General features: G+C 44.3%; 1 protein-coding gene across 3 annotated transcripts in view; it reads left to right on the forward strand.

The window, feature by feature from the left end:
• STXBP5 (syntaxin binding protein 5) overlaps positions 1-23,676 on the forward strand; it is a 925,152-nt gene that overhangs the window by 881,224 nt on the left and 20,252 nt on the right. For all 3 annotated transcript variants that reach the window (XM_082250146.1, XM_082250147.1, XM_082250148.1), the window contains 2 exons: positions 9,835-9,946; positions 15,032-15,252. In XM_082250146.1, the coding sequence (XP_082106272.1) occupies positions 9,835-9,946; positions 15,032-15,252 (333 nt within the window). The remainder of the gene's footprint in view (positions 1-9,834; positions 9,947-15,031; positions 15,253-23,676) is intronic.

Raw genomic sequence — 23,676 nt, forward strand, 5'->3', positions numbered from 1 at the left:
CCTTTAAGGATCCAGCTGACAGGAAGGCGGAGGCTGTGGCCCGCAATATGTACACTCTATGTACGCTGGTTCGGCACTGAGGCCAGTATTCATCATTGCCCTGGTGTCGCAAACTCTGACCATGTGGGCTAAGCTTTTATGCTGTGACCTGGAGGTAGAACAGCTCCCCCTGCCTTTGCTGAGCTGGCAGACCTGCTATTCCAGGGGCTGCATTTTCTCTGTGATACCTCTTTGGATGCAGCTCCCCTAGTGGCTCGGCTGTCTGTTTCGGCAGTGGTACTGCGGCGTGTCTTTTGGCTCAAATGCTGGTCTGCTGACCAGACTTCTAAAAAGTCCTTCTTCGATTTCCAGGAGATTGCCTGTTTGGAGCTACCCTGGATGACGACATTAAAGGTCTCACAGGGGGAAAGAGTACCTTTCTTCTGCAGGCTACTAAGGGCAAGGAACCTTTTTGTAGAAGTGGGCCCTCCTTCTCGGCTCATAAGAAGTTTTTTTGTTCCTCAGGGTCGAATGACAAGGGCTCGAAGCCTTTCAGGGCCTGCTCTAGAGGGTCCAAACTAATCTGGTCTGGCAAGCCGTGAGCGGCCTTTTCCAGACCCACAGACAAGGCTCCTTCAGCATGAAGGTGCGCCCTCACCCGTATCGGGGGTGGGAAGAAGTGTTCGCTGATTCCCCGTCCCATGGACTTCCCTGGTACAAGACAAGTGGGTCCACAAAGTCATTCGGTCCAGCTACAACATAGTTTCGCTCTTGTCCCCTGGCAAGGTTCTTTTCAAGGAGTGACTGTCCGGGTTCAGATTTGAGAAGGTTTTCAGGTTTTCTTACTCAAACCTGTTCACAGTTCCCAGGAAGGAAGGCAAGGTGTGTCCAATCCTTGACCTGAAGGCGCTGAACTGCTCTGTGCAGGTGCAGAAGTTCAGAATGGAGTCCATTCGCACGGTGGTGGCATCCCTGTGTCGAGGATTTTCTTGCCTCTATCGACATCAAGGATGCTTAAAAATTAGGATTGGGGTGCACCCGCACTATGGATAATAACACAAATACTGAACTTGTTAAAACTGTTTTTTTAAAAACTGTTTAAAACCGGGGGGACCAGATGGTTATGCTGCCTACAACTTACCGCAAGGGTAAAAATATTGTGGGGGTCAGGGGGTGTTGGTATGGGGCGCTACCACCTTGTACAACAAAATCAATGGTGTGTGTGGTCCCAAAAGAAAGTGCTCTGTGCTCATTTAATGGCAGAAATGTGCAAATTATTGTATAATATCATATAAAGTGCTGCGTGCTTAAAGAAATGATGAAATGTGCAAATAGTGCAAAAAGATGGTACTCTCAACAGTACGTTTTGCTAATTGGATTGTACCGTCTGTGTGTCAATCATCGGATGTAAGCTAAATTGCGCCCCTCTACCGATGGTCGGTGGGAAAGTGCCGAACTGCAAATAAGTGAATAAACAATAAGTTAAAAACTTTTATTGTGACATCCCGTACTCCGTACTCCCGGAGTTTATATAGGCCTCCGTATCCTAGTGACCGTTTTGTGTACCTCCGCCATATTGGTAACCTCATTGAAGTCACGCTGGCGGCCATCTTGGTACCTCGGAGCCCATTGTTAACCGGTCAGCATATCCGGGATACGGAGGTTTGTTTACATCAGGTGAACTTCCTTATACAGCGGGCCCCATATATTTGTCAAAATGCATACATCTCATAAAGTGTGTATTAGGCTAATGTTACTATGTTGTGCAAACATAAAACCGTGCTTAAAAGTGCTGAGAGATGTGTGCCGTATGGGTGATTCCCGCTTGCCTTAAAACCAAAGTTTATTATTATGAACGTGAACACTTTATTAAATGTGAAAAAGATTAAAAAAGAGAATTTTAAAATTGGGGATTATTACAAAAATTATTTTCAGAGTGGAGGATGTTAAAATGAGGGTGAGGACCGTATCCTGGCGATTGAGGTGCCATGGTATAAATTAAAAGTTGTGTGCAGGATTATATAATAAAGGGGTTGTGAATTGTAAAACATTTATGTAAAATAAATGTTAAAAATATATAATGATGTTAAAAAGTATATTAAAAGAGGGGGGCTGCCAATGGCTTTCAGGAGGAGGTTTCTTTGGGGCTATAGAGCCATATAGAGTCGCAGGCTAAAATCGCAGGGTGGAAACTATAAAATTATGTATGAAGAGGAATAAAATTGAGGAGGTGTCAGATGTAAAACATTTATATAAAATCAATGTTAAAAGACCGTTTGATCTGTAAAAACATCAAAAATATAAAAATCGCATGGTAAAATCGCATGATAAAACAAATGGTAAAATCACCATAAAAAGCCATAAAAAGTTCATGAGGTAGGGAGGTTTCTTAAAAATCTGTGATGAAACAATTCAAGTCAATATTCTATATTGAGGCCTTCAGGCTGAAGTGTTTGTAAAAGATATATCCACTTTGTCTCATTGCGAGATACACTGATTTTTTTGTTGCTGCCCCTCCAGTCACCTTTAATTTTGTTGATTGCATAAAAGGTCATGACCGAGGGGTCTTTAGCATGGGCCATCTTGAAATGGCGTGATAGACTGTGTTTTTCAAAGCCCTTCTTTATGTTCTTCACATGTTCCCTTATCCTTACAAACAGTGGGCGGGTGGTTCGGCCCACGTACTGTAATTTGCAAGGGCATTCTATCACTTATGTCACGTGTGTGCTTGTGCATGTGATGGTTTCGTTGATTTTGTACTCCCTTCCTGTCGATGTGGATTTGAATGCGATTCTCCTTCTTTCTTGTGCTCTGTTTATTCTGCATGGTAGACATTTTCTACAGCGGAAGAAACCTTTAAGATTGGTGGGAAGTTGTACTTTTTTTAGGAGGGCCTATTACATTCTGAACCAATCTATTCCTAAGTGTGGGCGCTCTTCTGTAGATGAAAGTCGGTTGGTTTGGCAGTAGTTGTTTCAGTGTCTTGTTTGCTTTCAGGATGGGCCAGTGCTTTTTTATGATCTTCTCTATTGCTTTATGTTGCCTGTTGTATCCTGTGAAGAAGGCAAAGTCCATGTTGTTATATTTTTCTCTTTGTTGGCCATTTTCTTGTATCATTTCTTCTCTCTTCATGTTCATCACTTTCTCCTTTATGTTGAGTAGTTCTTTTTTCCTGTACCCCTTTTCCAAGAACCTTTCAATGAGCATGTCTGCTTGTATGTTGTAATCTTGGGGGTCGCTGCAGTTTCTTCTTATCCACATTAGCTGGCCCTTGGGGATGTTACCTAGCCATTTTGGGTGGTGGCAGCTTGTTTTGGGTATATACCCGTTTCTGTCTGTGGTTTTAAAGAATGTTTTGCTTGCCAGTGTTCCATCCTTTTTAAAAACTTCAATGTCAATGTATGCAATCTTCTGTGCGTGCCAGCTTCCTGAAAAAGTGATGCCATACGCATTGCTATTAATTTCATTGAAGAAGTTTTGCAGGGATTCCATGTCTCCTTTCCAGATGAGCACAATGTCATCTATGTATCTCCGGTAATACCCAATGTTGGGCCTTGGTACTGTATATCTGTTCTTCTTCCCATTTCTGCATGAAGATGTTAGCCACGCTTGGTGCATATTTTGCCTCCATGGCTACGCCTTTGACTTGTGTGTAGTACCTCCCTTTGTGCCAGAAGTAGTTGGAGTTCATGGCAATCTCTAGTCCTTCTAAAATGTAGTTGATTTGTTCCTCCTTCATGTCCATGCTACTATGCAGTGCCCATTCTACTGCTTCTAGGCCATCCTTCTGGACTATGTTTGTGTACAGTGAGTTCACATCAATGGTGACTAGTAGATCTTCTTCTGTAGTTGTAATGTTTTGGATCTCTGATAGGAACTGTTTGCTGTCCCTTAGATAGGATTTCCCCAGGGGCACTAGGGGTTGCAAGTATTGGTCCAAATATTCACCAAGTCTAGAGTGCAGTGAATTGATGCCACTGATTATGGGCCGTCCTGGAGGTTTCTTGTCATCCTTGTGGACTTTGGGTACATAATACATGACCGGTGTTCTCGGTGCTTCTGGGCAGAGGTACTTAGCTTCTTTTTTATTAAGAATGCCCATCTCTTTTCCTTTCTCCACATATTTGTGCAATGTTTTTTCATAGTTCTTCCTTGGGTCTCCCCTTAGTTTGATATAGGTATCCTCCTTGCTTAATAAGTTCTCCATTTCCTCCTCGTAATCCTTCTTGTTCAATATTACTACCCTCCTCCTTTGTCTGCTGGTCTAATTACCACATCCTTCTTCTTTTCCAGCTTTTTTGTGGTTTCCCATATACTTTTCTCTTTCTTATTCTTGATTTTGAGTGCTCTTATTTCCTCCTCCACCATTCTCTTAAATACTTCCAGGTTTTTATTTTGGATGTTTTTTGGGTTGAAGGTTGAGCGATTTTTCAAGTGGGTGTGTCTATAGGGTGTGTTGTTTTCAGGTGTCTGTTGGTTTTTCTTAATGGCAAAGAATTTTTTTATGTTGTTTCCTAACATATTTTTGGAGGTCGATGAATGCCTCGAATTTGTCCAGATTTTTATCTGGTGCATATTTGAGACCTAAGTCCAATAGTTTTAGTTCCTCCTCATCAAAATCCATATCGCTTAGATTGAAAATTCCTGCTCCTAGTGTTGTCTTCTTCTTTGCCCCTCCTCGTTTTCCTCTTGGTTTCCGTTTCTGTTTTCCTGGTATCCCTGTGTGTCTTCTCTCCTCATTCCGTTGTTCCACCCTTGGGTCCAGGGATTTTCTCTGTGGCCTCCCCGTGGGCCTTGATTCCATGGTTGATGCCACCCATTCTCCCTCTGTTGTCTCCATTGTCCTGGTGGATGGTATGGTCCTCCTCTCCCTCTCGGTGGTCTTCCTCTGTTGCCCCTTGGAAAAAAAACCCTTCTGGCCGGCTCAGGGACCCTATTTTCATATTGGGGTTCTTGATAGTTTTCCAGGGGTGAATAGCTGTTGTATGTGGACACATAGTCCCTCTCATTTCTAGAAGTCCTGATGGGTCTTGTGTCCCTTTGTCTGTTTGGTCTGGTATTTTCCCCATTTTGTGTTTGGTTTGTTGGCCTCTGTGTGCGCTCCCTTTGTGAGTTTCTAGTTGTGCTGACCTCCATCCAGGTGTCTACATCATCGTCTCCAGCCTCAGATGGTTCCCTAGAGGTGAGATCGATGGGGTCTGTGAGGGTGGCTTGTCCCCCACTTTTCACTCCCAGCATGCGCTAAAAGGGCGCAACTCACCACTTCATTGTATTGATATTGCTTTTACCAATCACGGATGTTAGTTCCCCCCTCAAGGGGATGTCACAATAAAAGTTTTTAACTTATTGTTTATTCACTTATTTGCACTTCGGCACTTTCCCACCGACCATCGGTAGAGGGTCGCAATTTAACTTACATCCGATGATTGACACACAGACGGTACAATCCACTTAGCAAAACGTACTGTTGAGAGTACCATCTTTTTGCTCTTTTTGCAGGATTTGCACATTTCATCATTTCTTTAAGCACGCAGCACTTTATATGATGATATACAATAATTTGCACATTTCTGCCATTAAATGAGCACAGAGCACTTTCTCTTGGGACCACACACACCATCAAGGATGCTTACCTTCACATCCCAATATTTGTCAGTCACTAGTGCTTCCTGTGCTTTGCTGTGGGAGAGGAGCATTATCCGTTTGTGGCGTTTGGTCTTGCCTCTACTTCTCGGGTCTTCACAAAAGTGTTAGCCCCGGTGCTAGCTTTGTTACGCCAACAGAGGATCGCGGTACTGGGCTACTTGGACGACTTCCTTCTGTGAGCTGAGCCTCCTGCTCTGGTGGACAACCTGGAACTCCCCATACAAACTCTGCGGGAGTTTGGCTGGATTCTGAATTTTCAAAAGTCTGCTCTGGTTCTGTTTACAAAGCTGGACTATCTGGGTCTGACTCCGGACTCGGCCTTGGCCAGAATGCTCCTTCCTCTGGACAAACTACAGAAATTGCAGGCTGCAATTCATCTCCTGCTGTCCAGCAGATGGTCATCTCTCCGGACTTGCATGTGGGTGCTGGGCCTGATGGTGTCTACCTGAGAAGTGGTTCTGTTTGCTCAGTTCCATACAAGGTCCCTGCAAAGGGAGATTCTGGCCAAATGGAACAAGACTCCGCCATCTCTGGACAATCAGATCCGGCTAAGCTGGAGAATGAAGGAGTCCCTAATATAGTGGCTTCGTTCCCTGGCGCTTCGTCTAGGAAAATCCTTCCTCCCCTTGTATTGGACAGTGATCACCACGAATGCCAGCCTGTCCGGCTGGGGAGGCGTCCTCTGCAAACATTCTGTTCAGGGGATCTGGACACTGAAAGAGTCCAGACTACCGATCAGTGTATTGGAACGCTGAGCGATCAGACTGTGTCTGGACCTTTGGACGGCTTATCTTCAGGGATGTACAGTGTGCATTCAATCGGACAATGCCACGGCCATGGCTTATATCAATCACCAGGGAGGCACAAGAAGCGTCCTTGGGGCTCTGGAGGTAGCCGGCATTCTAAGGTGAGCAGAATGGTTTGTTCCAGCTCTCTCCGCATGTAAATTCCCAGGGTGCAAAACTGGCAGGCGATTACATTAGTCGGCAGGCGTTGGATCAAGGGGAGTGGTCCCTTCATCCAGAGGGGTTTCATCATTTGTGTCTCCAGTAGAGCATCCCTGTGGTGGATCTGTTGGGATCTTGGCTCAACAGAAAGATGCAGAGGTTTGTGGCTCAATCACGGGATCCTCTGGCAGATGCCACAGACGTGCTGGTTGCCCCGTGGGGTCAGTATCGTCTGATTTATGCCTTCTCTCCTCTCAAGCCTCTGCCAAGACTTCTAAGCAGAATCGAGGCAGAAGGGATTCCTTTCATCTTAGTGGCTCCGGACAGGCCTCGCCGGGCTTGGTACGCCAATCTGGTGTGGCTGGTCGCCAACGTTCTTTGGAGGCTTCATCTCAGGAAGAATCTGCTGTCCCAAGGACCAATACCATCATACGTGGAAGACGTACATTGCGTGGTGTCAGTCTCTTGAAGTTCATGTTCGATTGGGACCTCAATTTGGTGTTTTCAGACCTCTAGAAGCCTCCCTTTGAGAATCCTCTGCGCGCAGGGTGTCGGAGCTGGCGGTATTATCCTGACGTTTACCCTATCCGGTGATTCGCAGAGATAACGGGGTTCTTCACCTCTGTCCATCGTTCCTCCCAAAGGTTGTCTCTGATTTTCATTTGATTGCAGACATTGTGTTGCCTTCCCTGTGTCCCAGGCCTAAACATCCAAAGGAAATTACCTTGGATTCCTTGGATGTGGTCCGGGCAATTAGGGTGTACTTGGCAGCTAAGGAGTCTTTAGGAAGTCAGACTATTTGTGCTCATGGATGGGCCATGAAAAGGGTTGTCCGCTTCCTCTACGAACATTTCCAGATGGATCAGACAGACGGGGGTTCAGGCCTATTCCATCAGGCGTCAGGTTTCTCCTTTCCCTGTCAAGGCACTCTCTACTCAGGCACTTAGTGCCTCCTGGGCCTTTCCGTCATCAGGCATCAGTGATGCAGATTTGCAAGGCGGCCTCCTGGTTGTCGTTGCACACTTTCACAAAGTTTTATAAAGTGGATGTGTTTCCAGCTGCAAATGTTTCTTTTGGCTGCTAGGTTTTGCAGGCTGCTGTTTAAGAGGACCTGATCCTCTGAGGGTGTATTGTTTTTTAGGTGGGCTCCTATTGCCTGGTTGGCTATTGTTTAGCCTTGGGATTTTTTTTTTTTTTGTTGTTCCCACTCCTCATGTTTAATACTGCTTTGGGAGGTTCCGATGGTTATATCAGGAGCTGTGTCCATCAATCCCACCCCTCTGTGGAGTTATAGTTCTCCTGACATTGCTTGTAACAAAACTGAGTGGCCAGAGCAGAGCGACGGAGTAAACCCCCTGGGGCTGCCCATGGGTGTAGCCAGAATTATTTCCTGCTTAGTGTCCTACTCCTGTAGGGGGCAGAATAACCCAATAGATGAATGAAGATCAGGAGCTGTGTCCGTCAATGATCATCATAGAAATGGATTTTACGGTAAGTCAAAAATACAATTTTTATTTCATTTCATTGCTTAAACAAAACATTGTTACAATAAAATTACAACTTAAATTCTTAATACCTCCAAAAAGGGTCATTTTGGGGGTGTTTGTACTGTTCTGGCATTTTAGGGTGTTAAATGATAGGCAGTCAGTACTTAAGGATTGATGCTTTTTCATATATCTATACCATAGTTTGTAGACTCTTACTTTCACACAAATTAAATAATATACACTGATTTGTTTGGTTGTTTTTCACCAAAGAAATGTAGCAAAAGACATTTTGGCCCAAATTAAGCATTTTAAAATTTTGAAGAAAGATTTGTCAAGTTGTATGACAGATGTTATGATGTTTTATTGAAAATTTTCAGTCTTTTTTTTTTCCTTTTTATATAGTAAAAAGTAAAACTGTGGTGGTTAAATACCATAATAAAGCTCTGCCCCAAAAAAGGTATGGGCTAGTGTTGCATGACTGAGTAATTGTCATTCAAACTATTAGATGGGCACCTTAAAGACCACAACATACAGGGGTATACAATTTATGGTTAACAGCAAACGCACACACACACATCATAGGTTGAACTGGATGGACGGATGTCTTTTTTCAACCTCACTAACTATGTAACTATGTAAGTGTGACCGCACTGAAAAATGGCCTAGTGATCAGGCCAGTAACACATTTCCTGTCTTATGGTATGTCTACTTTGGGGAGAGAGTAGTGTGCGATGCACTAGCCAAATACCAAACAAACACATTTTAAGCAGTTACAGCATTTTTTTCCCCCCTTTTTGGTAAAAAGGTTTTACATGAGTGAATAAGTTGACCATTGTAAAAACCTCTGTTCATGTTAAGTGGTTTTTCTCTAACCTCTGCCATTTTTGGTGGACAGCTTGGTCTGTTAAAGGAAGGTAAAAAAAACTGTTTTACAAAACCATTACATTCAAGGTATACTCTGAATGATAATAGTTACAGTTGCTTATGCTCTCTACTAAACTGTCAAGCCATCAAATGGCTGGTGTATTATGTGTGCAGCTCCATGGCACCTGCACATCAAGGTGAGGCTTAGATGGCAGCTTCATTGGCCTAAAATAATTTGTTTAAATCCTTGTTTTTGACCCTTGGTGTGGGGATAACCCCACTGCAAAGGCAACTTTTGATCTACCCTGCAGTTCAGATTTAAGATTGGTTTGAGTGTTGTCATAAGCACACTGTGACAGTTGTCAACAGAGGTGTGCCTCAAATGTAGCATACACTGTGGAGGTGATAGTAGGCAGAATGTAAATGGGCACACTGCAGAAAACCTTATGTTCACAGATTTAGTAACCTTTATTGAACATTTCTGACTTTAGGAAATGGTTAAATGTATTTAATTCCACTTCTTTCAAATGTATTTAATTCCACTTCTTTCAAAGTTTTTTGCCAATTTTTTGTTTTCTCAATCGCAATTTGGATTCATTTTGATAAAAGTGATTAAGGATATTAGACGTTGCAAAGGTCTGCCCCAGTCCCCTAATAAACTGCAGTAGGAACCTAATTTTGGTAATGTGAAATTACAAAGAGAACTAAATCCATCTTGTAAGGGGTAATATAACTTGTTGGATTCCTCTTATATTCACATGGAAAAGATGCTATATCCTATTTTATCTTTTTTTTTCTAGTCAAACTATACATAGACAATTGTCTGCAATCATTTACATGCTTATAAATAAGACTTGCTTAATATGACTTCCTCAGACACCCAAAACAATTATCTATGTATCTTTTTTTAGGAAATGTTAGGGGAACTGTTCACACCTGTCGAAACACCAGAAGCCCCTAACAGAGGCTTTTTTAAAGGCTTGTTTGGAGGTGGAGCACAATCACTCGACCGAGAAGACCTCTGTGAGTTTTATACTTTCTTTATCTTTTTATATATTTTATCAGATCTCTGTGATGGTATGTAAAATAAAATGAACCTGTTCGCATAGACGTATGGTAGCTGCCATTTCAGAACCTTAGCGTACCGGAAATCTGACATTTACAGCCTGTTAGACTTCTATCCTTATACAGCTAGCTTTACATTTTTTTTTTGTTTGTTTTATCCATACTACACTTAGTACACATGTGTATGTGTAATCAGAAAAGGAATGATGATTAAGTGAACAGGAGATAATACTTTTTTTCTAACTAAGTGAATATATAAACAGCGCTAAACGATGATATAAAAATAATTAATAGCTCAAATAAACCAGTGACTTGTATAAGATTGAATAATAAGTGTCCAAAAAAAAAATATATATATATATATATATATATATATATATATATATATAAATTTATATATATATATATAAATGCATATATATATAAAAATATAAATAGATATAAATACAAAGAATCAGAAATTGGTGGTTCTAAATGTGTGTGTATATATATATATATATATAAATAATGTCCAAAAATTCCGTGTTGTGAAACACAAATGTCCACTGTGAAACTCTGGCGCAAAAAGTGAAATATGTAAATAAAGGTGCTCCCAAGTGCTTTAACGGATATAATCCACACGTGCCCTTGTTCCCCACATGTGAATCCACTTACCAGGTGGTGTGGACCCCTTAAGGCCTTGGGGTCTAACAGGCTTTAGGGTAAGTGGATGCGCTTGGCGCCTTCAGAGTAATCTCCCATGAGAATATGCAAAGAAAGCATAAAAAGACCAATGGTGCAGTCCGTTCCAATAAGGTAAATTTAATTGATCAAAGTAACTTTAGGAATTACACTCACATTTCAAAGAGTATAGACAAGCCTTATAAGAAAAAAATATCCCCGGCGTCTAGTGGATGGTGTTCCTACCGTCCTCCTAGATGTGGAAAGCGGCGTGCGTTCCAACGCTACTTCCGCTTGCGTCCCACTAAACTGGAAGTGACGTGTTACGTTGGCTGTTGCCTTTTGATGACGCCCACAAGGAGGGGCGAAACACATCGACGTATGTCTGGTCTTCACAGCCAACGTAACACGTCACTAACGGTTTAGTGGGACGCAAATGGAAGTAGCGTTGGAACACACGCCGCTTTCCACATCTAGGAGGACGGTAGGAACACCATCCACTAGACGCCAGGGATATTTTATTCTTATAAGGCTTGTCTATACTCTTTGAAATGTGAGTGTAATTCCTAAAGTTACTTTGATCAATTAAATTTACCTCCTTGGAACATACTGCACCATTGGTCTTTTTATGCTTATTTGCATATTCTCATGGCAGATTACTCTGAAGGCGTCAAGCTCATCCACTTACCCTAAAGCCTGTTAGACCCCAAGACCATAAGGCCTTAAGGGGTCCACACCATCTGGTAAGTGGATTCACGTGTGGGGAACAAGGGCATGTGTGGATTATATCCGTTAAAGCACTTCGGAGCACCTTTTTTTTACATATTTCACTTTTTGCGCCAATGTCCACAGTGGACATTTTATATCGCTGTTTAGCGCTGTGTTTATATATTCACATTATTTCACTTGTTGATGACAGTGCTACAGCATTTAAGGATTTTTTCATATATATTTTATTTATATTTTTTACTTATTTAATTACACCTATTAATCTATCTCACATATGCGCAGGGTGGACCTTTTGGTCTATTTATTTTTACTTTTTTTCTAACTCCCACCCAACCACCTGCCCCCTGGGCCCTATTCCCCCTCAAATACTGCAGTCACGCTCTGGCTCTATCCTACACTCTCTGGCATCTTTATTCTCTCCCTCTCTTCAGGCATCTTCCCCAACTCTCGATAACATGCACTAGTCACCCCCACACCTAAAAAGCCTTCCTTGGATCCCACCAATCTTGGCAACCTATGCCCCATCTACTTGCTCCCCTTTTTCTCCAAACTCCTTGAACACTTTGTCTACAGCCAGCTGAGTGACCACCTCATTAAGAATAACTTTCTTGATCCCCTTCAGTATGGATTTCACTTTCAATACTCCACAGAAACTGCTCTCCTAAAACTCACAAACGATTTGCGAACAGCTAAAATCAATGGACACTATTCTGTACTCCCACTTGTTGGACCTTTCGGCTGCCTTTGATAAAACTGACCACCCCCCACCCCCCACCCAAAATGTACTCCTTTGGTCTCAGACTTTTGTTGGTTCTCATCCTACCTATCCCACTGCACCTTCAGTGCCACAATTCCACTTCCTCTACGCCTCTGCTTTTTCTCTCTGTCGGGGGTCACCCAAGGTTCTGTTCTTGGACCTCTTCTGTTCTCAGTCTCCACCTTCTCCTTGGGTCAGCTGAAAGCCTCCAATACCTTTCAATATCATTTCTGTGCTGACACCCAAATCTGTCTTTCTATCCCTCAGCTCACATCAGTCTCCTCATGCATAACTAATTTACTGACTGGCAGATTAAGTCTGGATGTCACACCACTTCCTCAAACTCAATCTATCCAAAACTAAGCTCATCATATTTATTCCTCCACGTGCCCCTTCCCCTGACTTCTCTGTCAAGATTACTGTATTTGCACAGCCATCAACCTGCCTGCACATGCCAGGGTGCTAGGTGTAATCCTGGACTCTGAACTCTCCTTTCGGCCTCACATGCAATCACTGTCCAAAGCTTGCCACCTCAGCAACATCTCCAAAATACGCCCCTTCCTAACCAATGGCACCACAAAGCTCTCCGGTTATCTTTCACCTTGACTACTGCAACTCCCTCCTTATTGCCTTACCTTTACATAGGCTATCCCCACTCCAGTCCATCATGAATTTTGCTGCCAGACTCATCCACCTTACCAACCATTCAGTGTCTGATACTCCTCTCTGTTTACCCCATCATTGGCTGCCACTCACCTAATGAATTACACTCAAAATACTAACAACTTACAAAGCCATCCACAACTTGGCTCCTAGCTACATAACTAACCTAGTCTCAAAATACCAACCAAAATTGTTCTCTTCGTTCCTTCCAAGACCTCCTGCTCTCTAGTTCCCTTGTCACCCCCCCTCCCATACTCTCCTCCAGGGCTTCTCCAGAGCCTCTCCCACCCTATGGAATTCCCTACCCCAGTTTGTCCGACTATCTCCTACTCTGTCCACTTTTAGACGATCCTTGAAAACGTTTCTCTTCAGAGAAGCCTATCCTGACTCCACCTAACAACTATACTTTTATTTTCTCCATCAGCTCATCCCCCACAGTTATTACCTTTTGTATCACCTACCCTTCCTCTTAGATTGTAAGCTCTAGTGAGCCGGGCCCTCTGATTCCTCTTGTATTGAATTGTATTGTATCTATACTGTCTGCCACCCGTGTTGTAAAACACTGCACATTTTTTTTTTTTTGCACTATAAAAATCCTGTATAATAATAATACAGCAATAGTAAACAGTGAGAGAAAATGTAATACAGAGTAAAAACTAAGAATGAAAGATTTTTACCCCAAATACAACACCTAAAACAAGTGAAATCCATTTCTCCTTTCTAAACTATTGCTATTTACCAAACCACTGAAAAATATACCAGGTCTCTTCTGTCAAGTGCGGTTTGTGCTGACCTAAGGTCACCGGACAGACACAGATCTGCAATGGGGTATAGTCTCTCCAATCCAAGTAAAATGATTTTGGAATTTTTAGAGCTGTGCTCGCAAACAGTCTACTGATCTACTGAAACCTGCTTGCCTTCCCTCTCTTTCTTTGGATGGGATGCTTAAACTTTCTTGATTTTATTGCTTACCTTACCCATATTTTAGTCCTTTTCACTTGTTTGGCCACTGTGTTTTAGACGGCTTTTGGTTATCACTCTGACTGCATTTGGATTTAAAAAGAATTCAAGTTATGCATATTTTTACATAGTTACTTTGGTCCAGCTTGGACCACTGTAGCAATGCATATACCATATCTATAGGATCCCTCTAGAATAGATTTTCTCGGTTGGGGTTCTGTGGAACCCTAGGTTTTCATAGGAAGTCCCCAGAGGTTCTGCTGCAATCTACCTATCAATCTCGGGCAACTGATGGGTAGATCGCATCCCTGCTGCCAACACATGCAGAGCTAGGCAGGGAAGTGGCTGTGATACTGTTGGCTGTGTCAAGCTATTTCTCACTGGCCCATCTCATTCCAGGTGCTTGTATGCGACCTTACCTGGAATGGATAGGAGGGGCCAGTGGGGAACAGCACTACTCAAGAGGACTAATCACAACCACTTCCCTGCCTAGCTCTGCATAAGATGAAAACCTTTGCAGCTGTAATGTGCTCTGCTGTGTACCCCATGTACTGAGCCCTGCTGTGTGCCCTATAATCTGCCCTGCCCCCACGTAATGTGCCCTCTGACCCCCTGTACCCCGCTTATCTCAAGTTGCGCCCAGGATTGAACCTCTGTGCAGAAAAAAAGCAAATACAAGATTAACATTAAAAAGGTACGTTTAATATTCTAATATTTAATGCCATTTCTAAAAATAGTGTTTTATCAACAGCTTGCTGACTATACCAGTGTTGCTTGAGCTGTAGATTTGAACATTGTTTCAGAGGTTCCTGAAATCTCAAACTTTTTGCCAAGGATTCCTGTAAGGTAGAAAGGTTCAAAACCTGGTTTTAGAAGCTGAAAATCGCTGTAGTAGACACCCCTACCCCCTACTTCAGCGATCTCCACTAGCTTCCAGGTCCCATGCCGAGCTTATGCCCTGCTGGATTGTTAGCACAGGAGGTCGGCACCTAGGCAGGTAGTATTGTGAAAGCAAGCATTGCCTAGAGATTGATCTTCTGTGAAGAGGCAGATTTACTAAATGATACCTGACTGCTAATCATCTGTCATTAGCAAGGCACACAGGTTTTTGATCCTGTATACAGCATTAATTTGTGTAGTGTTAGAGGTGTATAAATTGCATGTAACAATAAGGAGGTGGTGCATGCACAGACATGTAGCACTGTTCTGGTCACATATTCCTGCATGACTTATTTAAGTCTAGTTACTACATTTTCTTACTTTCCAAATTTTAGTTGGAGAATCAGCATCTGGGAAAGCATCACGGAGCCTTGCTCAGCACATTCCTGGACCTGGGGGCATTGAAGGAGTTAAAGGAGCAGCATCTGGTGTTGCTGGTGATTTAGCACGGGCTAGGTTGGCCCTGGACGAGAGAGGACAGAAACTAGGAGAATTAGAAGATAGGACAGCTGCTATGCTTAACAGTGCCGACTCCTTCTCAAAGCAAGCTCATGAGGTATTGAAAATACCATGTTGTTTAATTTGCCGATTTTTCTTTATCTGGAAAGTGAAAATATATCTAAATATTATTTATAAAGCTGTGGTCCAAATCACTGGTAAAGTAACCAGCCTTGTCTTGTTTAATTGCACTTATTGATCATTTAACTATCTGCGTAGTGGGGCCTAAATACAAAATTATTCTGTTATCAGTTTCACCTAAAATTAATTTACATTTAGGCTCCCACTGTTTGAGTCATGCTGTGTAAATGTGTACTGACCTGTGAAATCACTCAAGTGATCCCATCCCACTGTAGTGTATGTCCAGTTGATATGATAGAGAAACATGTAGCCTGCCATAGCTGACCCTTCTGAGCTTGCACGTTACTTTGTTCATGCTGACCCTTCATTACTTTAAGTCACTTACCTGGAAAGCATAATGAGAAAATACACTGCTCAAAATAAAGGAACACTTTTAATCAGAGTGTAGCATCAAGTCAAGTAAACTCCTGGGATAATTGATCTGGTAAGGTAAGTAGCAGAGGGGGTTGTTTAATCAGTTTTAGCTGCTTTGGTGTTAATGAAATTAACAGGTGCACTAGATGGGCAACAATGAGACAACCTCCAAAACAGGAATAGTTTTACAGGTAGAGGCCATTGACATTTTTGTTCTTACTCCTCTGTTTAGACTGTTTTTCACTAGTTTTGCATTTGGCTAGGGTCAGTATTACTACTGGTAGCATGAGGAGATACCTGGACCCTGTAGAGGTTGCACAGGCAGCCCAACTCCTCCAGAATGACACATCAATACGTGCCGTTCCCAGAAGGTTTGCTGTGTCTCCCAGCACAGTCTCAAGAGCATGGAGAAGATTCCATGAGACAGGCAGTTACTCTAGGAGAACTGAACAGGGCCGTAGAAGGTCCTTACCCATCAGCAGGACTAGTATCTGCTCCTTTGTGCAAAAAAGAACAGTCCTACAAAATGACCTCCAGCAGGCCACTGGTGTCAGGGCCAGCCCTACCATGGGTCCCGGTGGGACCATGGGACCCAGGCGGCACTAGAGAGGGGCGGCCCCTGGCCACCTCCTCTCTTCTTCGGCTATCAGTAAAAAAAAAAAAAAAAATGTCCGTGGCCGGCCTGACATGCACACTGGCGCCTTTAGAAAGAGGTAAGTGAGACTGCTCCACAGCCACACTACCTGCCATTATGCGGAGCTGCAGGCATACTACAGAAGATGCAGTGCTGCGGACATGGTACATGCCCACAGCACTGCATCTCCTGTAGTATGCCCGCAGCCCCGCATTCTTTTGTACCATGCCCGCAGACCCACATTCTCCTCTACCATGCCCACAACACTGCATCTCCTGTAGTATGCCCGCAGCCCCGCATTCTCTTGTACCATGCCCGCAGCCCCGCATTCTCCTGTACCATGCCCGCAGACCCTCATTCTCCTGTACCATGCCAGCAGACCCTCATTCTCCTGTACCATGCCCGCAGACCCGCATTATCCTGTACCATGCCTGCAGCACTGCATTCTCTTGTACCATGCCCGCAGCACTGCATTCTTCTGTACCATAACCGCAGCACTGCATTCTTCTGTGCCATGCCCGCAGCCCTACATTCTCCTGTGCCATGCCCGCAGCCCTGCATGCTTCTGTACCATGCCCGCAGCCCTGCATTCTTCTGTACCATGCCCGCAGCACTGCATTCTCCTGTACCATGCCCACAGCCCTGCAGGGCACTGTGGCACTATAGACAGTAGAAGGCCTGGTGCGCTCATCTGCCCAGTGTCTACTGCTCTGTCCTGCTCCTGCTGTCACTCCGTACACCCTCACACCCCTCTGACTGCTTTCATAGTCCTATACAATGGGGGGGGGGGGCGGCATTTTATTCTCGGACCCAGGCAGCACAATGTCTTGGGCCAGCCCTGACTGGTTTGAATGTCTTAACCAATCAGAAACAGACTTCAAGAGGGTGGCCTGAGGGCCTGATGTCCTCTAGTGGGTCCTGTGCTCACTGCCCGGCACCATGGAGCTTGATTGGCATTTGCCTTTGAATCCCAGAACTAGCACCCTGTGCTTTTCACAGATGAGAGCAGGTTCATCCTGAGCACGTGACAGACGTGAAAGGGTCTGGAGAAGCCATGGAGAACATTATGCTGCCTGTAACATCATTCAGCATGACTGGTTTGGTGTCGGGTCAGTGATGGTCTAAGGAGGCATATCCATGGAGAGACGCACAGACCTCTACAAGCTAGAAAATGGTATCCTTCTTGCAGTTAGGTATCGGGATGAAATCCTTGGACCCACTTTTTGGACCCTACGCTGGTGCAGTGGGTCCTGGGTTCCTCCTGGTGAATGACAATGCCCAGCCTCATGTGGCGGGAGTATGTAGCCAGTTTCTGGGGGATGAAGGAATTTATACCATTGAATGGCCCCTACGCTCGCCTGACCTAAATTCAATAGAACGCCTGTGGGACATTGTTTCGGTCCATCCGACCCGCCAGTTAGTACAGAGTGATTTGCTCTGGTTCAGATCTGGGAGCAAATAACCCAGGACACAATCTCGTTAGGAGCATGCCCTGATGTTGTCAGGCATGCATACAAGCACATGGGGGCCACACAAACTACTGAGTACCATTTTGAGTTGTTGCAATACAATTTCAGTAAAATGGACTAGCCTGCTGCATCATTTTTTCACTTGAATTTTCGGGGTGTCTTTGAGATCAGCCCTCTGTAAGATGATCATTTTTAATTCCATCAAACGATGTGGCATCCTTTCATTCCTAACACATTACCCAGTCCATATCCGTATAGATATCCACCATGATATTTTTCTTCATTGAGATCTGATGTGTTTTCGAAGTGTTTTTTTTTTTTTTTTTTAATTAATTTTTTTGAGCAGTGTATACCATTTTAGAAAGTAGGAAGTGTCGGCCCTCATATTTCTCTTGATAATAAAAGATGGTGTAGCACTATGAAAATACAATATATATGAACGAATAGTCCATCAGTCCATGAGATGATCATGCACGGCAAAATAATACTTAATAATAAAGAGATTCCACAAAGAGCTGAAAGGTGCAGTCCCAAAATGCAAACATGCAAAAAATCCACCATCCAGAGCAAAGTGTGAGAGCAGCCACCACCATGGAGATAAATTGGCCTTTTACCAAAGCTCCATGATCCTCATTGCAGGGATCATGGAAAGTAGGGGATCAAATTCGGAAACTGCAGACAAAGTATCCTACACCGGCTCCCTGATCATTCGTACCCGCTCCTCTCATAAGCATTTACATATGGAGAGAAAGGATAGCTCCCATGGTGTAATAACGTCAAAAAATGACTTTTATTGGCATAAAACATACAAGTGGCAACTCACATTTAGGATGGAAGAGGTAGGCATGTATTATGGAGTAATTTCAGCCCGGTATCCCACCAAGAAAATGGCCGCCGCGTCCCCCGTTGGTAGCAGCGTGACGTGCCGCATATTTCTCTTGTTCAATGGAAAATTAAGGGACAGCAATAAGGAATTTAAAAGCAAGCAATCAGGTTAACAGAGGTAATTGTACTATAACTTTATTCTAACTTGATAGTTTTGATTTCTTTTGCATATACTAAGGGACACAGGATTACTTTATTCTAAGGTACTTTGATATACTGCTGCCTTCAGGAGAAATTGAACATTGGCAAACAAGCCGTTGGCCAGCCTGGCATGACCCCTTCCATCCCCATCGTGTTTCTTGATGGATGTATGTCTTTTCCGTTAGTGTATGTTAACCAATATGGGCGTATGAGAAGCAAATGGATCCATTTAAACAGCAATCTGTAGATCTCATTATAAAAATGTAGTGAAATATCTTTTAAGCTTCTGTGCATGATTTCCACTGCTTTATTCTGCACTGCACTGTGCAACCAGTAGGTGTAGCTAAAAGGCAGGCAGGGACTTGACCATCAGGCATTATTGCAGGATGTTCCTTTCTTTGGCAGGGGAGACTGCTGATTAGCGCTCTTCTGGTAAGTTTAAATATAATGAAAAATTGTTATTACAGTACATGGATTCAAATGTTTTTTTGTAGCTGCTGATCCATTCATTTTGTGCTCATTGGCAATTACATGATCTCTCCCCTTCCCCTGTTATTAATTGGCACTGTGTGCACATTGGACGAGTTTATTACTGCCTCTATTAGATAGACTGACACTTTTTTTCTTTCCTGAATCTCCCTGTAAAGGCGAGTCAGCTTCTTGCTCCATAATTTCTTGGTGGATTAAACAGATAATTGTTCAAGCTTTTGGTCTTTATCTTGACTCAAAACCTTTTTATTGACAAGGATTGGAAGTGACCATACAAAGGCGGTCACGTGGTATATAGCCCATATATAACTTTTTTTTTTTTTTTTGCAAAAACCGAAAACAAAAGGAAAAAAGAAAAACAAAATCAAACCAACCGAGCTTGTTAATGGACATCTGCTCTAAATGTCAACTTAGCTACGCCGATATATATAGAACATAGGAAAAGGCCCAAGCAAACATCACTAAAACTTTTAAACAATCTATCCATCACTAGTTGTGAAGGGGCAAGGCTAGGGTTATCTAGCCAGCTTTGCCAGACAAGGTTGAATTTTTTGACCGCATTACAATGGCGATAGGCCAATTGTTCTCGAAGAAGAATGGAGTTAACATAGGCAACCCACTGGGCCCTAGTAGGCACAGTAGATGCTAGCCAAAATCGGGAAATCCACTTCCTAGCAAGGTATAATAATCTTGTTACCATGATGTAAATACCTTTTAGATACACTTCAGCATCGATCACACCAACAGGGTGAGAGGTATAGGTGTTTGGGCTAGATCAGAAATAGTCTGCATAACCTCTGCCCAATATCGTGTAAGTTTGGGGCAACACCATATCATGTGTCTAAAGTCCCCTCTGTGGACATACATTTCAGGCATTAATGAGCGTCCCTCCAGCCCCAATTGAATAGTTTATAAGGTGTAGAATAAATAGTTGCGAGAGTTTTTTAGGAAGCTGTTACCGACACAACTGGAAGAGACTCCAGGGCCATGTCCCATTGATCCCCATCTATATCTCCAATATCAGCAGTCCAATAGGTTCTACATTTAACACATATACCTCTCACCCAAGCACCTATACCCAAAACACCTATACCTCTCACCCCGCTGGTGTGTCTTTTCGGTGCGATTGATGTTGAAGTGTATCCAAAAGGTATTTACATCATGGTAACCAGAATATTATACCTTGCTAGGAAGTTTAAAAAAATTCAACCTTGTCTGGCAAAGCTGGCTGGATAACCCTAGCCTTGCCCCTCCACAGCTAGTGATGTATAGATTGTTACGATAAATGGATGATAACAATACTGAGTATGCTCGCAATATCAACCCCTTGCGATCAGACGCCTGCATAACCTCCATTTAGCAACGAGGAGCTAGAGACAGTGAAATTTAGCGTTTGTTTTTGGGTCTATATTGCATGCCTGAGTTGGAGATCATGATAGTGTGTTGATCAAAATTCTGCACATAATTGATCATATGCATTGAGAGTGCCACTAGAGTATAATTGATTGAAAAACCGGACCCCCTTCTGCCTCCATAAGGAAAATCCCTGTAGCTTACATAATTCAGGATAGTTAGGATTATTCCACAATGGAGTAAACTCCATAGGTCCGGTAATGAACAGTGCCTCCCTGGTTTCTTGCCAAATCTTCCTAAGCAGATTCGCTGTTGCAGAAGAGGAGGGGACACCTGAAAGACCCATCTCCGGGTGAGAGCCAACTGTAAGCGTAGGATTAGGTAAAGACACTAGTTGGGCAATAGGGTCATAAATGTCCCCATTCCCCCCAACCCGCGAACTTCTGTAATTGGGATGCCAAAAAATAAATTTCTCTATCGTCCATCGACAGACGCAGCCTCATCTTCATGAGCTGAGTGGGTTATGCTGCCACCTGCAGGAGTAGTCTAGGCAGTTCGTTAGTACAAAGCTTTTACCATATCCACGCCCATGTAGCTGTCCCTCCAGGCATAACCCCCACTGCCACAGCCCAGTACATCAGTTTGTTTCTGCCTAGAGAAGGAGTAGGACCTAGGTTTCCTGCTGTGACTCCGGTCTCAGTTTTTTTTATTTCTCTTTACTCACTTGCTAGCTAGTTTCAGGGAAGGATTTTCCTGGTGATCTACAAGCAACAATGCTGGCTGGGGCTTCGCACTGGATAATCTAGATCCTTATGGTCCCCCCAGTCTGGCCTATGAGCATAAGCAGGTTATAGTTCCAACCTACGCCTAGCCACGACGGTGCCCCTTTTCCGGATGGGGATGAGCCTGCAAGCAGATGCCTCGCCGGGACACGGCGATCTGGAATGCCCTGAGTCGCAGCATACTCCTCGGCTGGCAGCACCCCCACTTCGGGTGGGAGGCAGTCTGCCCGGAACAGAGCCCACCCGGTCCATGGTATGGTGAGTAAATGTGCCCCCATTGCCCCTGCTGGCCTTGGGGGGGGGGGGGGGGTGGGAATAATGTAGGGATGCACGGAAATGAAAATGGATGCCCTTGGCCGAAAACCGAAAATGACTTTTTCCCCCAAAAAAATTTAAAATAGATAGAACAGGGGCATACACCTGTCGCTGCCACCCTGTCACAGTATATGTACTGTGATGGGTTGGCAAGAGTTTAATTACCAATGGTATTTGTATTATGCAGCATGAGGGGGTTAATGTATTGCCACTGCTGGTCACTCATCTATTAGTGACTGACCAGTGGCAGTTAACCCCTTTGTGCTGCATTAGTGCAACCAGTATGAGTGTTAATTAACACTGGTTGCACTGATACTGGTTGCGCTAATGCAGCACAAAGGGGTTAATTAACTGCCACTGGTCGGTCACTAATGCATCAGTGACCAGCAGTGGCAATACATTAACCCCCTCATGCTGCATAATACAAATACCATTGGTAAGCTGCCTCAGCTCTCCGCCCCCCCCCCCCCACTGCCTCAGCGTCCCCCTCGGCAGTACACCCTCCCCCCCTCTGGCTCAGAGTCCCTCCCCATCCCAACGATTCAATCTCCTTACTGTCACTCCTCCGGTGCCCTTCATTCAAAAGAAGCGCCTCTGGCCAGCGGCCCGCCTCGCGGTGATGTCACTACTACTACGATCTGTGTATGAATGAAGTGACACACCGGGCGAGAGGGCGGGCGTGCGGCCGCTAATAGATATAACTATGTGAGCTTCACTTCCCTGTCAGCGGGACTGTGTGTGAATGACCTGACACCGGGCGGGGGGAGCGGCCGCTAATAACTATAACTATGTGAGCCTTTACTTCCCTGTCAGCGGAGATACATGCCTGACAGGGAAGTGAAGGCTCACATAGTTACAGCTATTAGCGGCCGCTCCCTCCGCCCTCCTGCCCGGTGTCAGGTCAGTTCATTCACACACAGTTCCACTGACAGTGAAGTGAAGGCTCACATAGTTATATCTATTAGCGGCCGCTCGCCTGCCCTCCCGCATAGTATGTCCCTTCATTCATACACACATCGTAGTAGTAGGGACGTCATTGAGAGGCGGGCGGCCTGCCAGAGGCGGGACTTTTAAAACCTGCGCCCTCCTCCTTCCTCACGGCGGCCATATTAATTTCGGCATTGTTAACCCATTTTCGGCCGATAATTTCGGTGGCCGAAATTTCGGTGCATCCCTAGAATAATGGGATTTGTGCCTCCCAAGAGATCCCCCTGGCCTGCCTGGTCTGTTTGTCCTATCCCCCCCCCCCCCCTTCCCTGTCCCTGCGGTGGCTGTGTGTCTGGAGCGCCTGGCACATGGTACCTTGGGTTTGCTAGTCCCTGTTGTGGTGCCTGAGGCCTCATGTGTGGGTCCCTGGCTGCATGGCTCAGACATGGGCCCCGCCATTTTAAGTGTGGGCAATGTGAATTTTTCCCCATAGACTTGTATGGGGCAGCCATTTTCCTTGAGCTTCCTGTTGATCTGTATGGGCATCCATGTTTGTGTAGCCCTTGTGCTATGCTGAGCAGCATGACCTTTCTCAGGTGACATCACTTCCTGTGCATTTGTTTCCTGCTGCTGGCTGAGGTCACTTCCCGTCTTTCTCTCCACACTGCTGGAACAATCAGGAGGGATGGTTTGTCTGAAGTGGTACAGTACTTGGGGTTCTTGCGTACATATCCCTGCACATTCTGCTGTCAGTTTAGTTTATAGGGGTGCCCGGTAAACCGCTGAGATCAGTGGTGGGTACCGTGATCGGCACTCTAAAAGCGACAGTACTCCGATTTTTGCAAATTGCAATATGGACTCCCAAACTGTGCAATCAGACCCACTCTGTGCGATTCCCAGACAGTCCGGATCACAGTCACTGGCTGCGATTTCAGCAGCTCTGGAAAGCCTGGCGACTAAAGTTAATGTAGTCATGAAAAAGGTTGATAGCC

The sequence above is a fragment of the Pelophylax lessonae genome, assembly GCF_965119305.1.
Source record: "Pelophylax lessonae genome assembly, chromosome: 3".
NCBI classification, from domain to species: Eukaryota; Metazoa; Chordata; class Amphibia; order Anura; family Ranidae; genus Pelophylax; species Pelophylax lessonae.